The sequence below is a fragment of the Falco naumanni genome, chromosome 10 (genome assembly GCF_017639655.2).
Source record: "Falco naumanni isolate bFalNau1 chromosome 10, bFalNau1.pat, whole genome shotgun sequence".
In the NCBI taxonomy this organism is placed as follows: Eukaryota; Metazoa; Chordata; class Aves; order Falconiformes; family Falconidae; genus Falco; species Falco naumanni.
The window spans coordinates 16,138,458-16,156,599 of NC_054063.1; the positions used below are offsets into that span (position 1 = coordinate 16,138,458).

General features: G+C 40.9%; 1 protein-coding gene across 9 annotated transcripts in view; it reads right to left on the minus strand.

Annotated features, from left to right (window-relative positions):
* Window positions 1–18,142, minus strand: part of NAV2 (neuron navigator 2) — a 223,246-nt gene that overhangs the window by 43,670 nt on the left and 161,434 nt on the right. For 7 of the 9 annotated variants that reach the window (XM_040608725.1, XM_040608729.1, XM_040608726.1 and 4 more), the window contains 4 exons: window positions 12,570–12,708; window positions 7,069–7,360; window positions 5,478–6,180; window positions 1,053–1,520 (listed from right to left, as the gene is read on the minus strand). In XM_040608725.1, the coding sequence (XP_040464659.1) occupies window positions 1,053–1,520; window positions 5,478–6,180; window positions 7,069–7,360; window positions 12,570–12,708 (1,602 nt within the window). Of the gene's footprint in view, window positions 1–1,052; window positions 1,521–5,477; window positions 6,181–7,068; window positions 7,361–9,087; window positions 9,181–12,569; window positions 12,709–18,142 lie in introns of all 9 variants that reach the window. The other 2 variants (XM_040608723.1, XM_040608724.1) reach the window with 1 other exon arrangement.

An 18,142-nucleotide genomic window follows, 5' to 3' on the forward strand; every position in this document is an offset into this window, starting at 1 on the left:
AAGGAACATTAGAATGAAAAGAGGAGAGAACAAAAAGGAGTTACAATAAAACACAAACAGAAACCCAAACTGTCAGAACATTATATTCAATGCTAATTTTCTCCGTTGAGATGCAACTACAAACATTTTGCCACCTGACTACATAATTGCACATCAGGATGTAGCTGATTTCGAAAGCTTGCAAGGGTACTGCAGCCTACTGCAAAAGGTCACTCGGAGACCATGCACTGCAAGTCATTGTCTGGTTTATCCCGAGGTTAGCTCAACGTGCCGTTAATGCAGCTCTGACACTGAAAAAGCAGCCCCATTCCCTCGCCCCCACTCAGCCTGTCCCCAGCTCCTACTCTGTGTCCACACAGATACCGACGAAGCTCATCGTGTAAGGAGCTGGGGAACTGACCGGTCCGAAACACAATTCAGGTGACCGAAACACAATTCGGGTGATCATTCTTCAGTTGGATCCACCTCCCAGGCAGGCGCACAAAGCATTCACAGGAATGCCTGTACCAAAACATTGTCAGGAGCAGCTGAAGATGGGACAGGGCGGCAGGGAGAGGCCAAGAAGGGATCAAGTGGCTGAGACAGGGACTTCTCTTTTCAGCATGACCTCCAGTTTAAACGCTTGTCAAATGTTATCCATGAGAATTTTAACAGGAAACAGTTGGCTTCTCAAATCAAAATGGTATAATGATGGAGGTCTTTTGGAGTATCACTATCAGATCAACTAACCGGAGATCTCTGGAAGCATAATATATGATGCCAAATTCAAATATTAGGTATAATATAGTAGCGAGAGAAGTTGCCACGCTGGCTACCATAGCAAATTAAAAAACTCACCTGAACCCATCCTCTTGCTCTGAACTGGGCTCCTTGCCTGGAATGGCTTCTTTGTCTGTTCTAGTAATATTTTCTATGTAGCAGTATTATCCAGTCTTATCTTGCCAGAAGCACAACTTGATTTATACCTGCAGCGTCAGTTACTGCTGCCAGCACTTCATTCACATTTGAGATATATACAAACATATGGAAACGAGAGGAAAAAACCCACTAACCTTTCAGACAACGTAGTCTTAACACTGTTGGTTCGGACAAAGGGAGTCAGAGAATCATCTTTAGAGGCTGGAATCAAGCCACTGGAGGAGTTATGGCTCAGCCCACCTCCACTGCTCAGAGAGATATCAATGGATTCACAGCTGGTATGAAGACTGCTGACAGACTGATATCCAATGCCATCCTTGCTAACAGCAGAAGAGCTACTCGCGTTGGTACCCCAAGTTAAGCTGTTCGAAGGAGCTGAATGTGCTGAACTGGGACTAGAAGCTAGTGGAGATTGGTTCATATCTGGGTTTTTACTATACAGAGGACTGCTGCCCCCACTGCTCAGCATACCACTGCCAGATGGTGAATCAAGATTACCCTGCTGGTTCATAGTAGCGTGAGGATTGGAGATGACTACTGAATTTTTCATATTTTCAACTGTTGTGATGGGAACTTGTTTACTAGGCTTGCCACCAAAAAGTCTGTAAAAAAAGACAACATGAAAGATCCATAAAATGGAATATTAAGTGCAAGGGTGTTTCATATCTAGACCATACATATCTTCAGAAAACCAGCATTAAGTAAATGATCCTAAATTAGACATACACAACTATAAATTTCATGAATCTCCTTGTGTTCAGTCCTCCTTCAATAAAGCCCAAGACAGTAACGATAACTTCCAATCTATCTTAGGTGTGTCTTCTCTGAATCAGCAAGTGCTACTTTCATAAAGCTAAAAGACAGCCTAACAGAACTACAATACAGCCATACCATCTTCTGCTCCTTAAGGAAAAAGGATACCAGAGAAGTACTGCATTGATTAATCCAAAGGATGGGATATTAGAGGTTGAAAGCTTGTTGTCTGGGTAAATTCTTTGCAAACCACCAAATGCTCCGCACAGAAGCAGCATTTGCTGGGATGTAACAGGAAAAGTATATACTGATATCAAATACAGGTTTGTCTCATTTCAGGAGCCAAGCTGGCTGGAAACTACTTCTTTTTCTTTTACTGTAAAATGAGATTTTACCTGCTTTGGCACCTAGAACTGGCTCAGTAAAAGACTAGCTGAGTGCCAGAACTAGTGCACGGGAGGGGATACAAAAGCACAGCTGGAGGAGGATGACTGCAGCATCTCCAGTTTGCCTCACTGTTGCCTCTGATGCCAATGCACTGCCATCAAGGAAGGCACTTCAGTTCCCCCATTAACAGTCACCTGGGAAGTTCTCAGAAGTGCAGAAGTGTTTTAGAAATAAACATACCTAAAACTAGACTCTCAATCATCCTAAAACTGATCCTCAAAATTACAAAAAAATATCTTTCAAGTCTAGCTTCTAACATCCACCCCAAAATTGCTTCTGTTTCTGCCACTAAGCTCCTGCAACTGCCTTTGGAACCCTAGTTTTCCTCACACATGCCTATATGGATTTGCTTTTTTCTTACCAACAGTGTGGAGTATTGGGGATGAAACCTTTCAAAGCAGGTATCTATCGGACTGTAGTCTGCAGAATAGAGGACTACAGCACTTCTGTGCAAAAGTTCCTGAAGACTTACGGGTGGGTATGCACCAACTTCCTCTGCTTCTGAGTATGTCCAGGTTGGTTGTACAACACATGCACACTAAGTCACTTTGTCCAACACTTCCCAGAAACACAGACTGTGTAATATAGCTGAGCACCCTACGGCACGCGTGTGGTTAAGCCCAGTGATGCCGAGAAGCACTGTAGTGATGGTGCAGGTGCTACCTCCAGCTCCAGTGTACCTGTGCAAGATGCCTGGAACACAGCTCGGCTGGATGGCTGCTGTTGCACACTTGCCACAAAGCACCTGGACAACACTGCTGGACCAGGCTAAGATGCTCATCTGCATCTAGGTCATAATCCAGCACTGCTCTGTGCCATGATCCTCTCAGTACCCGGTGCAGACAGACATTCACTAACAGGCACAGACCTGGCAAACTTGGTTCATCTGGACACCACACCTCGCTGATTAGGAAACACTCACTTAGACAAGTCAGACTGAATGATAAAACCCATTCCTACAGAGACTGAGAGAATTTAGGGTCTAGCTTTTATTTAGTTAATGTTATTAGAGCAAGTACAAAGGAAAATGGCAAACTGTACTGCAATGACACATGGCCTTCAGCAGCAACACCACCTTAGGATATCCCTGCTCCTGTGCCATTGCATACCACCTCTTCAGTTGTACTGGGGGAGCTGCACTCTTAGAGGCAGGATCCCAGGGCTTAAAACAATCCCACCCAACAGTTTTACAAGCTGTTTTTAAGCTCTGCAGTCTTCCCCAAACTGTTTCACAGCACCTCTAATACAACTGAAAGGATGCTGCACTGGCACAAACAGAAACGCTAAAGGCAGCGTCTGGTTGAACCACAACCTTCCAACAAGCGCCTTCAGAAGAGGATGTGGTCTGGGGAGCACACCTCTCAGTCCAGGAAAATCCAGCCCAGCAAGACAGTCACATCAACACAGAGATTAATTCTGGAAGGACATACCCCACAAGGAAGGACATACCCCATGAGGGAGGACATCTGTTTACTCCTATCTACTATTACTGACAAGAGATTGATGTATCTGAGCTGGCTCTTGGGTCATGCATGTCTCCCATCAACAGAAAGGGAGCATATTATATACTGCAGAGCATGAAGGCCCCATTTAATAGTAAAATATATCAAGATAAATGATGGCTTCACTTAAGGGACAGGCCAGTTACATACAGCTGGAGTTAAAGGCAATACTGAGAGAACAGAGACAGGGATGGCCCTCATAGCAGAATTACAAAATCTCACTGTTTATGACAACATAAAAGTTACATATATTCGTAGACTTACAGATAAATCTGTATCATTACAAAGGTATGGATTCGAAGTTATTATTGAATATTTAAAAATTACAGGGCCAAGAGGAAACACGCAAAAAACATGTGCAACTCATCCCAACTGACTATGAAAATTAAGCTCAAAATTTTCTTTCTCGTCAGTCTAAAAATCAGTAATAAGCAGACAGGGCCCAATTCAACTCCGATGCATTTCAATACATGATAATTTAGACAGTCTGGTGAAAATTCAAGAGCGAAATTGTATATCGAATGACAGAATAGTTAAATTGAGCCTCAGGGTCTTCTCTTTGAATGTCCATGTATTTCTAATGTAGTATTTCAACTACATAGCCAGCAATGTGGCTTTCTAGTAAAAATAAATAAATAAACAATGAAAAGTCAAGATTTATGTGCCTGAGGCTTGCAACACTGAAACCCTGTATTTCTCATGGCGTATACTACAGATACGAAAGGTCTGTTGGAGTTTTTAAGTAGCCATTGAGGAAAATTCTATGTTCTAAAGGACATAGCTCATCTAATGATAACCAGGAATAAAATAAAGGAAGTAGTCTGAATTATGGTCACACAGGCTCTTCAAATAAAACCACCCATCTAAGAAACACTTCACAGCTCTTTACAGCGTTAGCCTAAGCTGCCATCACAGCCATTATGCTTGCACTGGTGCTTCAGATGGAATGTGGCTTTCTCACGTCACTGGAAGCAGGATGATGCAGCATAACTGTATGGGTATTATGGGCGTCAAGACAAATGAAATGCAAAACACTGCAACTTGAAACAGACAAGCTACTCAATGTCAAATTCAATTGAAAAATAATATTAACAGAACCTTTCACCAATATCGAGGCTTTGATGCACATGCATCGACAAATTAATTCCTGACCAACTTGATGTTAATGTTAAAATAATGTGTGTGGTACTTGTGGAGAAAGAGAAGACAGATAAGATTTTTGTTTTAAAAAAATATTACTCAAATAAGAAAATTCAACCCATCTTAGACGGCACCTTTACTCAGGGTTCTTCTACACAGGTGAATAACCTGATGTTGAATCTCACACCACACTGGCCTAATCCACGCATCTGAAATGTCGGTTTGGGTTAGGCACGTGAATCTAAGCATGGCAGGTCAAACCATACCATTATGATCATGAAAATCTGGAATAACGCTCCTATTGTCAATTTATAATTTGATCCACCATTGGAGTATTTCCAGTTTTGTTACAAATACATTGGTGAAAGAACTCTTCAGTAACCTTCAGATAAGAAAACTCTTATTCCTGTGATATCTGCATGGATAAAGCCTCCAGGTATGATTTTTGTAACAAAGACTCATAGCACAATTGCCAAACTTTCTGTCAGACAGTTGTTTTTTTTCCAAATGTTAATTTTTTGCTGCTGTTGCTGGAGGTACTGAGCATTTACAACACTGGCCAACCTGTTTAGGTGAAATTAAATGTAAATACAATGACTTTGATGTAGGACACTAAATAGTAAGTGCTCCACAAAACCCAGCCAGGCCTGGCTTGAAGAGTCCTGATCATTCAGCTCCGACTAACATCATTGCACAATCAACGAATTTGTTGCCTACCTGCGCAAAGTGGGAGAGGCCACATCGGGGTACTTGGCTCCTTGCTGGTGAGAACTCTGAGCTCCGCTAGAAGCAGTCTGTGATGCAGGGTTCACTTTAACAGAATTACATGAGGCCACGCTTTCGTTGTCAGACGAAATCCCTTTCTCTTTATCTGTCTGATTGACTAATCCTGTCAGAGAGTTTCCAAGGATTACCTTGGCCGGCTCTCTCATTTTAGGGACAGGCAGCCCAGCTGACTTGCTGCTTATGTTGGAGTCTATGCTACTTGTGCTAGATCTATTCCCAGCTCCACTTCTGCTACTGGACTTACTGGGCCGGGGCAAACTACGATACTGAAGATTAGTTCGGGCACTAAGTGCTAAGTAGCCATCATCCTGGTTCTGAGAGCCATCAACACTAGTCTTCCGACCAGTGGTCCTACCCATGAGTCCAGATGACTTTGGGATTTTTCCCAAGGTAGCCGATCTACTGGTGATCGTTGCCCCACTGGCAGTGATTATAGTCATGCCTACAGCTGACCCGCTCTGTTTCTTAAATCCAAATGTATTAGCATTAGCAGCAGTTGTTCTAGAGTTACTTGTGGGAAGCTTTTTGGATTCATCACCACTGCTGCGTCCTGCATCTGATGGGGAACGTTTAACATGTCCAGCTTTAGGAGATAGTCTACCCTTTTCTGATACCTTGGCGTCATCAGTTTTCCCTACAAAAATAGAAAAAGAATTCTAATATTTAATGACTTGAAAACGTCAAGCAAATGATGAAACTCAAAGCAGCATGAAAAGCAAAAGCGTGCTAGCCACCACAGTGTGGTTAAAAGTTATGATCTAGTCTGCACTGAACTTACATGCCACTCTAATGAGTTATACATGCAGACTTGCCAGAGAAAGTACGTGGTGTGTTTGCCCTCAAGAATATGAAAAGCAGAACAGTCTTATGTAATAGTGACAGACAAGAAAATATGTTTCCCTCTGTAGCTATCACAGATCGATCCTTCGTCATTAGACAGAAGTAGTGTTAGGCCATTAGTATGATTTTCCTAAAAGGCATTCATCAACTGTTTCATGTACAATCGTGTACACGACTAAATAAGAGAGGTATTAACTTACATTACTTGATTATACAAATTCAATCAATTTTCATTCACACATCTGCAAGTACTAAAATCACTGATACATTTATAAGAAAAGCCAGAACTATTAGTATAAATTAACATGCTGGTTTAGTATGGGGGCGGGGGGTAAGTAAAAATCACCTTAACCACATATACTGTTATGTTCTTAAAGTTAACCGTGAGTTCAAAAGCAGAAATTATATTATTCATTCTTTTCATATGGCAATACTGTGCTCAATTAATAGCTTGTCTTAGTTGTCATGAAAACAACTTTCACGATGTACTAATCCAAAATATGCATTTTCAAATGACAGAAATAGAAAACTGGACGTACGGGATACTGCAGAGGTTAAAACAATACCTAAAAATAAAGACAGGATTACCTGAAGTTCAGGTTCTGCCTCTGGAAAGTATTTAAACTGTTTTCATACCGAACACACTTTTGGGCTTGTTTGTATCTTTACACCTAATTCTCACCTGTTCCAGGTGTCTTTAATGTGCCTGAGGTGGTTGAAGGTTTAGTCCTTGGTGTGGTAATGCCAACCTGAGCTGACATGCCCCGTCGCCAGGAGCCCGTCTGTGAAATAACAGTGTTCTTCCTACCAGAAGTACTTTTATCAGATTCATCTGACACATCAGAGGGATTCCGCCTCCATTTAGATCCTGGCTCCATTTTTATGCCGCTATCAGATCCTCCATCCGATTTCTTGACTTCATCACTGGACCACAAGGAATTCCTCTCAACCTGGGAATGCTTTTCTGCATCAGTCTAGGACAGATAAGGAATTGCAATATAACCTTCAGAGCAAGCCCTTCTTTTAAGAAGCTTCATAAGCAAGAACCATCAAACTGATTAATCAACTCAGCAGTCATCTCTGAGTACCAACAAATGTAACATGCCTTAAAGAAACATCACAGCAAGAAATGAACCCCAGCAATGACATCTTTTTTTAAAAAAAATATGCTAGGGGAAAAATACAAAGAACATAACAGCCATGCCCCTTAGAATAAAAAAAAAAAACACACAACCCAAAAAAACCAAACCAATGAAAAAACCCACTTGATTTATAAAGGACATATTCAGCTCCATGACATTTATAATCCTCCATCTCAAATTTCTGATGAACCCTTTTACTGCAATGCCAAAAATCATTTCAAACCCAGTTTTCCTTTGTTCTTGCTGCTTTCCTACCTCTTGTCTGGCAATCTGATCTCCAGAGCACGAGGAGGCAGCTTTCTGAGCACATTTGAAGATGTGCAATGCTGTTCATTCTAATTAACACAGTAGAAGGATACCCAAGAACTGAAGGAAAATGAATCCCCAACAACCTTCTAACAATATTCAAGACTGACTTAAATACAGAAATTACCTCCTTTCTTAATTGATGTTCAACTCTCACTACTGTTTTTTTCCCTGTTCTTTGCACAGACTGATTGTGCTATCAGTCTTCTGTGGAGAATTTTGCAAAGCCCAACATCAGATACAGAATTTTCTCATTATTAAGTCTTTGCCAAATTCCCAGAAACACTTAAAGTAAATCTATTAGGAGATATATATATATATAACAATATATATTCCCTATATGATAGCATTTTCTATTGCTAATGATCACTCTTGCAGAATCTGACTTCTGTCAAATGCTGTTGATTAATTTAGACAAATTTTGTAAACCACAACCAACTATTTTGTGACCAGACACAAACAACAAATATCTACACATCTGATCTTCATCCAGATAAAAATACTATAGTTTAAGTGCTCTCCAACCATCATGGTACTATGAAAGCGACTGACAATTCAATCATTGATCATGAAGCTCCCAAAGAAGGGTTGGAAAATTTTGGTAACATGTTGATCTGTTCCCTGCAGCCTCAACAGCAGATGAATGTGCTCAGCACCGTGCAGTAGTTGAATGACAATATCATTTAAAAGATAATTATTTTAAATAACCCGAAGCATTATAAAGCTCACAACTTTTTACTACCTTCCGATAATCAGAAAAGCACAGCACAGGAAAGGACACATGACCATACATGATGCTTTCAGCAAAATGCTGTACTTTATTTTTACGTTCCTAACGTATATTTCAAGTTCGTGACTTCACTTTTCCTACCAGATCACACCATTAATATTAAAGAATCCAGGGGAATTGCAGCTTCATTTCCTCTGCTTTTTACTGTAATTAATTTTATTTTTAAAGCCTGAAAAACTAGTTAAGCAATCAGTATATGTAAGCTGATGCTACACATCACAACGGTCTTTCTTCAATCATGTGAAATAGTCAGGACCTGAATTATTTGTCTGCATATTGAGTCATTAGACTAACAAGCATTTGCTGAATTACAGATTTAGGCATTATCTTCTTGCACTTTCCTCGTGCTATGCAAATGTTGTTTCCTTGCCTCTCCATTCAAAGACAGGAACTCAGTGTAGGCTTGAATGAAACACTGCTTTCTAACTCTCTTCGCGTGGCTGCAAGGCTTGAGGGTGGTTACCTTTCTACTTATGACCGCCGGTAGGTGTGCAATAAATTCACAGTGTGACTGTTTCCATGTCCCATGTTTCTCTAAACTTCTACATTTACAGATCTTGGAAGAGAGCACATGCAAGAAGCAGTAAATAATTGACCAACAAAGCCACCTCAACATCATGCCTCACATGCTCTCATTAGTATCTTGCTTCAAGTACCTTGTCTGAAATTGTGTATTTACACTGTTAGTGTTCAAGAGCGAGGAAAGGGCTTATTCTGGTTTTAGCTGACTACAAAATATTCCTGTACCTTCTATTTCTCCTCCTTTACATCTGTAAGAATAATGCAGTCTCAACAGAGAGAAAAACATTACAGTAAGTCCTCTTTCTTCGCTCTCTTCCATTTCATTCCATTAGTACACCCATGGCTAAAGTTTTTCTGTAGCTTTTGAAATGCCGCACATCCACCCTAGAAGCCCTCTGGCCAGAGATGTTTCTGTTTAATGGTAAACACTCCGAACAGCAGAAACATGACTAAGGAATCAAAACCAAAACATGGTGAAACCTGGCTTCAGGATTGCAGCTGAAACTGCACCTGCCTGGAAGGGTGAAAGTGGAAATGCTGCTGGCTGAAGGTCATGGCACGACCTAGCGAGCGTGCGCTGGGAGCAAAGCCTGCCACCCTGGGATGTAGCTGGGAGTAGTGATAACCAGCATTTCTTAACTTAGTCTGATGGTCTTGTAAATCTATTAACGAAGCTGTGAACAGACAAAACCCACCTCTGCTTCAACAAAACCGAGACATTGTCTTCATCCAACTGCTTAAAGATGCTGCTGTTTCTGTTTAAAGGAATTGTTTCCTTTCTGTCTCCTGGTCTTTTCAGTATTACACGAACGAGTTTATTACTTGTCCTCTTCCTCTCTTCCATCTTATATCAGTTAAATAATTTATTTCCAAATGTCCACCAGGTCTTAATTTCTCATTAAAATACGTGTATGATGTGACTTTAAAGGTGTACTATATGCAGCGCTGGGTAAAAGGTAACTTGTCTACGTCTGTGCGATGTAAGGGAAAAATATCAGGGCCCCAGAAGTTGTACAGCGCCATGAAGTGGTCTGGTACTTGGCGTCATCAGAGCAACATGGTAACGCAAATTCTGGTCCCCATCACTAGCTTGTTCAGAACCAACACTAACACCTTCATAGCACTGTTACAGAAAGGGGCTACAACTATTAACGTCTGTGAGGATGCAGTTAATACCATATTTATTTAAGTCCTGCTTCCCAAAGATGGAGAAACGACAGCTTCTGGAGTGTAGGGTACTCGGCAGCTCTGAAAATCAATTTCTTAGCAGCGAGTTTTTTCCTACTGAACCACGTGTTCTCCCTTTGCAGAGATGATTCTGCATAAGTAACTGATTTTATCAGCAGACACTGACATGGCAGGGCTCTCTCCCTTTGATGTTGCTGTATTATTTGTCTGGACTCCCAGCTGCACATGTATTAGCTTCAAGCTCCCTCTTTGTTTATCTGAAATTCAGCTTCTGTACCAACTCAATGAGATGTGGCAGAGTCACAGCAGCTTAAAAGTTAAGCACTTACTATTCAGGAGAACCAAAGCAGTGGGTCACCTGGGAAGAAAAGTCCACGTCCCTCTGCAGATGTCTGCCAGTCCTTTGTGGCTCACCACCCAGTGGAACGCAAATCTGGGCACAGGCCACCATACAATATTGCAGGTAAGATGGAAAGGGCATATAGGCAGCGTTCACTGTGCCATGAGCTCTGAGGAGTACTTTGGCCAGCAAAAAATCAACCCTGCGAGCTACGCATGGTTCCATCACTCCAAGCTATTTTCATTCCCTTGGTTGACAAGATTAGGCTATTCTTTTCAAATGAAAACAAAGTGTTTCACGGATAATAATTGGCAGATAATAGTAGTAGCTACAATAAATATTGTCAGCCATGGAAACTGAGGAGAGAAGCAGGTCACAGACACACATCAAAAAACTGCAAACAAAACGTGTACGTTTTGGCTCCCAGCTTCCTCTTCTAATGACTGTGCTCTACTGTCTGCACAAGCTTCAGCTGCTTTTCTTCTGCTGTATGTCTGCACCCTCTTGGATGCTGCAATAGTTGTGGAGGAGGAAGAGGAGTTCATCAACACAGATTTTGATCTCTCAGAGGTGTTTCCAAGAATCAGATCCATCAGAAGATAGAAGTCAAATGAGTTTCTATTTTTTTTCCTTAGGTTGATGTTTAGTCATGTCTCCCTTTTTCTTTGGGTTTTGGTTTGGTTTTTTTTTCCCCCCCAAGAGTATTACAGTGCTGAAACAGTAAGAACTGTCAAAAAATACTTCTAGTTGTGTATGTTACTGTTACGTACTGGAAAACATGCTCGATAGATCTTAACTCCTCTCAACTTGTATGGGACTTGTATTAGCAGTTTCGAGCACACATGCAATCGCCGATACACAACCAGAGGCTAACTGGAAATCTTTAATGTAGGCTCAAATATGCACTTCGTGGCAAGCGAACAAAGACTAATACATGCTTGCACCATGGCTCTGTAGGCAGGGTAACACTTCACAGCAACCACACGTCTACATTAAAACTGATATTAAAAACAGATACAGAGTCCAGTCATGAAAAGGACTGGAGAAGAATAAAAGAGGAAAGAAACAGAGGTGAAGGTCATACCTACAACCCTCTACCTGCTGCAATGCCAAGTCACTGCATCCCAGCTGCTTTGACACACAACACCTGAGTCCCCTGGGCAGGTGGGTGTACAAAGAACAAAGCTGGACTTCTTAGTGCCGCATTTTTCCAAACAAAATTCTATATAAATGGGGGGGAAAAGCAGTTTATACTACTGCAAATCTCTGTATTATACACTCTAACTGATGAATGAAAAACTGCTGGATACCTTCACACATTTTACCCTCTTTGGATGTGTGTGTCTGAGCACAAAATATACATGTATGCTGCCAACGGACATAAAATTTATCCTCCTATGAAATGCTGCCAAACTAGAAAGCCTGCAGTAACATGCAGCCCCAGAAGTTTAAAATAATCTATTTAACTTCCTTTGCATGCTTACATTTCCGATGGAAGCGTAAATAATCTTTAAACTTCAATGTTGACTTAATTAAATTTTATTCTTTAAGAAAAATCACAATAGCTTAATACCTTTTCTAGAGCTAAAAAAATTTAATAAAATAAAATAAATCCCTTCTACTGAAGCATGTTTTCTATACAGCAGTGCTGCTAAGGAGGCATTTGTTGCCACACCACCACGGCAGAGATGCCATGTATCCCACGCACAGAGGAAATATTCACAAATGCCACGTATGAGGCGGCGGTTACTACTGCTCGACATTGCCCTTTCAGTGATACTGTCTGTACTGAAGGCCAGCTGTGGGTTCAAATTCATCCAACTTAAAATAATTATACCTATTGCAGAGACAAAATAACAAATATGAATGTTCCTCGTCTAAATTAGAAATCTTACCTGTGCATCTAAGTTTTTGCGGGAGGAGGCAGGTGTGTTGGCATAGGAGCTGATAGAGGAGCTAGTGTTTATGTCATCGGTACTGAGATTATCTATGGTGTCACTGATCCCACTGCTGACAGAGCTGCTGTCATCCCAGCTGGAGAGAAAGCACAGCAAAGGTAGAAAACAAGGGTCAAAAGACGAAATGTCATTCAAAAGGTAAAGTATTATTTCTACAAGCCTTACCCTACTTGCAGTTGCAAAATGAAAACGGCCTGATCATTCTCCTAACTTATCTTCTTTGTATTTCAAGTCTAAATTCATACAGCTTATTAACTACATGGTCGCCACAAAGCCTAACGTATACCATCATCAAGCCAACAGCACCAAGGATGCAACTCTTCCTGGCTCAGCTGGAAGTCTGTATGAATAAACAAACTTTCCAGTGACCCTCGAAATTTATGCCTGCAGCGCCAGAGCAGGGGAAGGTTGTGGTAAGAAGCCGTCTCCAGGTTGGCATAGCACTGACTTGCAGAGCCATAACGCAGAAAAGGAACTTAAAAGCAAGGAAAAATATCATCCTGAAGTAATCTTTTGTACCTGGCTGTTGCAAAGACCTGGGCAACAACCTGGATCTACCATCGACAGCATTAGCGGTCTCCGAAAACCTTAGTAGTGGAAAGTTTAGTTGTTCAGATGGTACAAAACCCTCCTGAGCTGTACCAGACATCCTTTTCAAGGAGATCTATGAACAGGTTACTATTCAGGACTACCTGCTTCCAGCGTGTGATAGCTTCAACATTTTCTAGTAAATGAGAAACGTGTAACTGGAAATTCAGGACACTGAAAGCACCAACAAAAAATGCCCATGACGCCTGAAGCAATTTGAATGTTAGAACAGACAGAATCAAAATGATCTAAAAGTCAAGCCAGATGCTCCACTCCTAAAATGCCCATAAAAATAAGCTGTTTAAGGAAGAGATTTATGAACTGGCTCACAAGTGCTCCATCTCCAAGAACAATAAAGCTGAGAATGAAACAATGTCCTGTAAGTAGCTCTGTGAAGACATTTCAGTCCACTGATCAATAACTACTGCTGGAAATGCATGAGTATGTATTTCATAGATCATATGTGAAAGCTAGAGTTAGGAGCCCATCTCCTGGCAGTTCACTATCTATTTATTACAACAGCTTCAGATTTTGGGAGCTCCACTCTCTTTCCTATTGCATTTCTGTTGGCTTTATAACTTGTAGCAACGAGATCGCAGTGAGTTTTTTGACCACAGACTGAAAGCCATTCACAAACTGATATACTGGACACTTAATAATGCACTTGAAATTTAATTGCATCTTACATAATCAAACTATGTAAAGAAAGGCAATCTCTGTCTGGTTTCTTGAATTTTATTCATAGCTCCACCACTGATTTACTATACAGCCTTGCTATATAACCTTCAGCAACTCTGAAATGAAAAGCGTTTTATTTTTCTCACTTAGCACTACAAAACTGCTACCTGTGTGAGTTTTAATGATGCTTTAACAATTTTTAATTGCATTTTTCTTACTTGGCAATATTTTGTTCACCCACGTCCACATAAGGCCTTTCAGGGAGTTGAGCAGAGCTCAAGAGCAGCACAGTTGACTGAGGCACATGAAGAGCAGCGGCCGCAGGGACGCGCTCCCCTGTGTGCCTGCAGAAAGGGTTATTGCTCACAGCTGCTCCTTGCTACTGCCTTGGTCCCAGTTACTGTCCTCATCAATCTGCCAGCACAGGCATTTGTGCCAGTTCTCCCCATACCATCGCAGACAAAGCCAGCTGGGAAGCTCAGTTCAACAGCTTCAGCAAGCTGGATTGATTTTGTCTTCAGGACATTTGGGAGTGCTCAGCCAGGCTGCTCTGCTGGTGGAGGACAGAGATGCACTGGGACAGACACCGGGACCAACCGCTGACCCCTGCTGCTGCAGGCTCCATTTCATGGAGCCTTGGGGTGGCCCTTCATGTGGTGTCCTCCAGCTTACAAACCACACTCCTGCCAGTTCTGGCTGACTTCCAGGCGTGCCCCAGTTACAGGCAAAGCCCTGGCTTTGCAGAAAGGTTTTCTAAACGCTGGTTCCTAAATCCACAGGCACACCAGCTCTCCAGATCAGAATGAAATGCTGTAATCTACAGTGTTGGTGATGCTACAATTTAAATGAAAGATGTAACTTTTTTTTTCTAGATGTGCCTTCATCTGGGTATTTTTAGAGAGCAATCTGTCATAATACAAAATAAAAGCATATGTTAAAATAAAACTCCATACACAACGTAAGACCTGCTGAGTCTGGGAAAGCCAGCCAGCCAGCCAGATTCGACACAACCATTTTGTTTGCTATTTTCCAAAATCTTCCTCAGCATAACTGGATGAAAGATGTGCTAACCATGAAAAGAAATCAATGGGTCTTGGGGTTGGGGTGTGTGTGTGGAATCTTATTTCCCCCCTCAGTGCCCAGAGTATGGAAAAACATTGATAACTTGTAAAAGAATTGAAAGACCTCTTTGAAACGTTGTTTTGTTTGTTGTTTTTTTTAAGAGTAGGCAATTAAGTATTATAATACAAAATATTTAAAGTTATATTACCTCTCAATTTCAGTTTTTAAAACCAGATCCTATAACTGATATTTTACTTCTGTTTCAAAACCTGTAACATAAAGCAATTACTATACCTAGATTTTACAAGTCTATAAAGTTACACGACAGTTACTGAAATAAATGCATAAAAGAATATGCTTCTCATTTTCCAAAGTTCTGTGCAGCAACTAGCATCATCTTTTTGTTGCTGAACCTATAATAAAATCCTAATAATAACAGTATCAGCAACAGCAATGTTTTCCATGTTTAACAGTTTAATTTCCTTCTTATAGAGATTTGGCAATGCCTCCCCACCCCCTCCCCAATAACGTTCTTCTGCAGGACCCATAGGTCCACCTTGAACATACAGAAACATTACATCTCCAGCCATTCACCATCCTTAAACCATCACAGCTCCCAGTTCATCAGCATCTAAAGAATGTGTCTAATGTTAATCACAAGTAGTTTTACTGGCATCAGCCAGCCCCGCTGACTGCAGTTGGGCAATCCCAGGCATTATGGAAATATTTGAGTGCCCTTCTGAACTGGGACACGCGCCTGAGGACAGAGGTAGAAGCATGCACCTGAATACATTGATGGTTGTGGCTTCCCCTTAAGTATATCCTGGGCTTGCAGTCTCTTATGTTCTCAGGGAAACAACTCCAGCTCTGTGTTTTCAAGTTCACTAATCCTTTTTAATACTTATATATATATATATATATACACACACACACTTCTAATACTCTGTTTTAATACTAAATTAAAATAGATTAGCTATTCTGAGGTCCAAAGACAGATAACTAGTGTTTTGGTTGCTAGCAGTTAAGCAACATAGCTCCTGTAGACATGCTGATGACACCGAGCAATGGTACCGATGCCACCAAGCGATGATGCTGATGAACACGGCTGCTCTGACAAGGCAAGACGCTGTGTCAGCCAACACCAGACATCTCAGGTTTAGCGTTATTTAAAAAAAAAAACACTTCAGTTGGAGGGTGGGAGGGGTCAGGCTCCACCTAGAAGAACAGTAAGATGTAAGAGAAAGAAGAAACACGAGGAAACACAACATCTCCAGAAATTTAAAATAATTTTGAAAACCGACATAAAATATTGATGCTGTCCTTCGGAGGTGGTTTTGATGCAAGTGAGATGCCTGCAGAATTCACTGAACTGTGTAAATTAGATGCCAATGCAAGCTACTTTACAAACATACCGCATAAGCTGTTCGAAAGTAATGCTATTAAAGCACATATACCGTTTAACCTGCTGTCAGTGATCTATTACACTAAAAGCTCTTCCCCCAAGCAGCCCATCATACAGTATTTGGTGTAATATGCAACAGCACAGGACAGGCTGCTCCGTGTCCATATCTGTACACGGGTGAAGAGTGCAGCTTCGTGCCAGGACAGCATCTGGTAACAAATTAAAGTATCTCTAGTTCACACTGTTCTTGAAATAACCCCAAACCCTCCACACAAATTGGTTCACATTTACCTTGATCCAGTGCCTTGATGGTTAAATTCAAAAGCAAGGAAGCAGAATGGGGGATCTAACAGCCATAATTACAGTGTTTTTGGCTCCCAGAGCCAAGATAACATCTTTGTAATTTAGCTGGTGCAATTAATAATTTCTTATGTCAGCAGAAGTCTACTCAACCATAACCTGAAGCTGAAATGTTTGGGCTTTCCTCTCTCTATTTGATCAATCACCTGAAACTTTACTTTGATTACTGAAAATTACAAAAAAAATTCTTAATTATACACCCACCCACTTAAAAACTATCACCACCACCATTTAAAAACTCCCACAAAGCTGCCTCCTGCTCTCTATAAAACCAAGCCCCCTAAGCCCTCTCCCTCTCCCTCCCCATCTCAGACTACGTGCCCTAATGCGACTAACAACCTCTCGCTACTATAGATGGCCCACATACAGCACCAGGTCAACTACCCAAAGCTGCTTTTTGAAACAGGTTTGTAAAGAGGTTAGGCTCAGACTTGTATTTTTCCACAGTCTATCAGCACTTTTCCATCTTGCATAATCATCATCCACAGAATTGGCTCTTCTTTGTCAACTTGGAAGGCACAGAAACCATCCTGTGATCCTCAGGACAGCCCCCCTCACTGCAGATATCCTCCCCAATGCAAGTCCAAAGTAAACGAGTCATTAAAATCCTACTAAATAAAGGTATTGTTAAAGGCTGAAAATGCACCCTTCTCTACAGATGGGTGTGGATTTTAACTTTGCTGGATCTTCACTCAAAACCAAAATTACAATGAGCTGCTGAAAAATACATTTGTCCAAGATAGGGCCTTGGGGCTTTACAATATTTCAAGTGGAAACATGGTAATTATCCTCTTCTACCTAAAAAATTAACTATTTATGAGTTGATAGAACGAGCAAACAAAAAAAATCAAGGTGCAAAGTGATTTGAAACTTCACAGCATCTTCAAAGAATTAAAAAGAGAAATAAAAAAGCCAGATACATGTAGATGTGCTGTAAGATGAGATACCAAATACTGCAGTTTCCGCTGTTTTCTTCTGGGATTTCCTATGATACTGACATCACTGTGTCAGAAATCCAAAAACCATATACAGACCCTTGCATGGTTTTCCTTTCAAATTGTTATGAAAGGTGACAAATAACCATTTGCAAGAGAATGGATGGAAATCTACTTCAAGATAAGTGAATTTAATTAATATATTTTACATGATTATTAATCACCCACTTCTTCATGACTTCAGTTACTTTCTTCTCATTACATCTCATTATGGGTATTTTAAAATAAACCACTTTGTTTCTAACTGAAGGTGGAGCCCAGGGACAGGACTGTTACCTTGAAACACTTTGTAAAGCCAGACCATGAAAAGTGAAAAGTAAACCAAGCAAAATGAATATAGACCATTTCCAGCTGTTCTGTCTGGAGCAGAATCTAATCCTTTTAATGACATTTTTTGGTGCAGAGTTAAACTGCTCTAAGTGTGC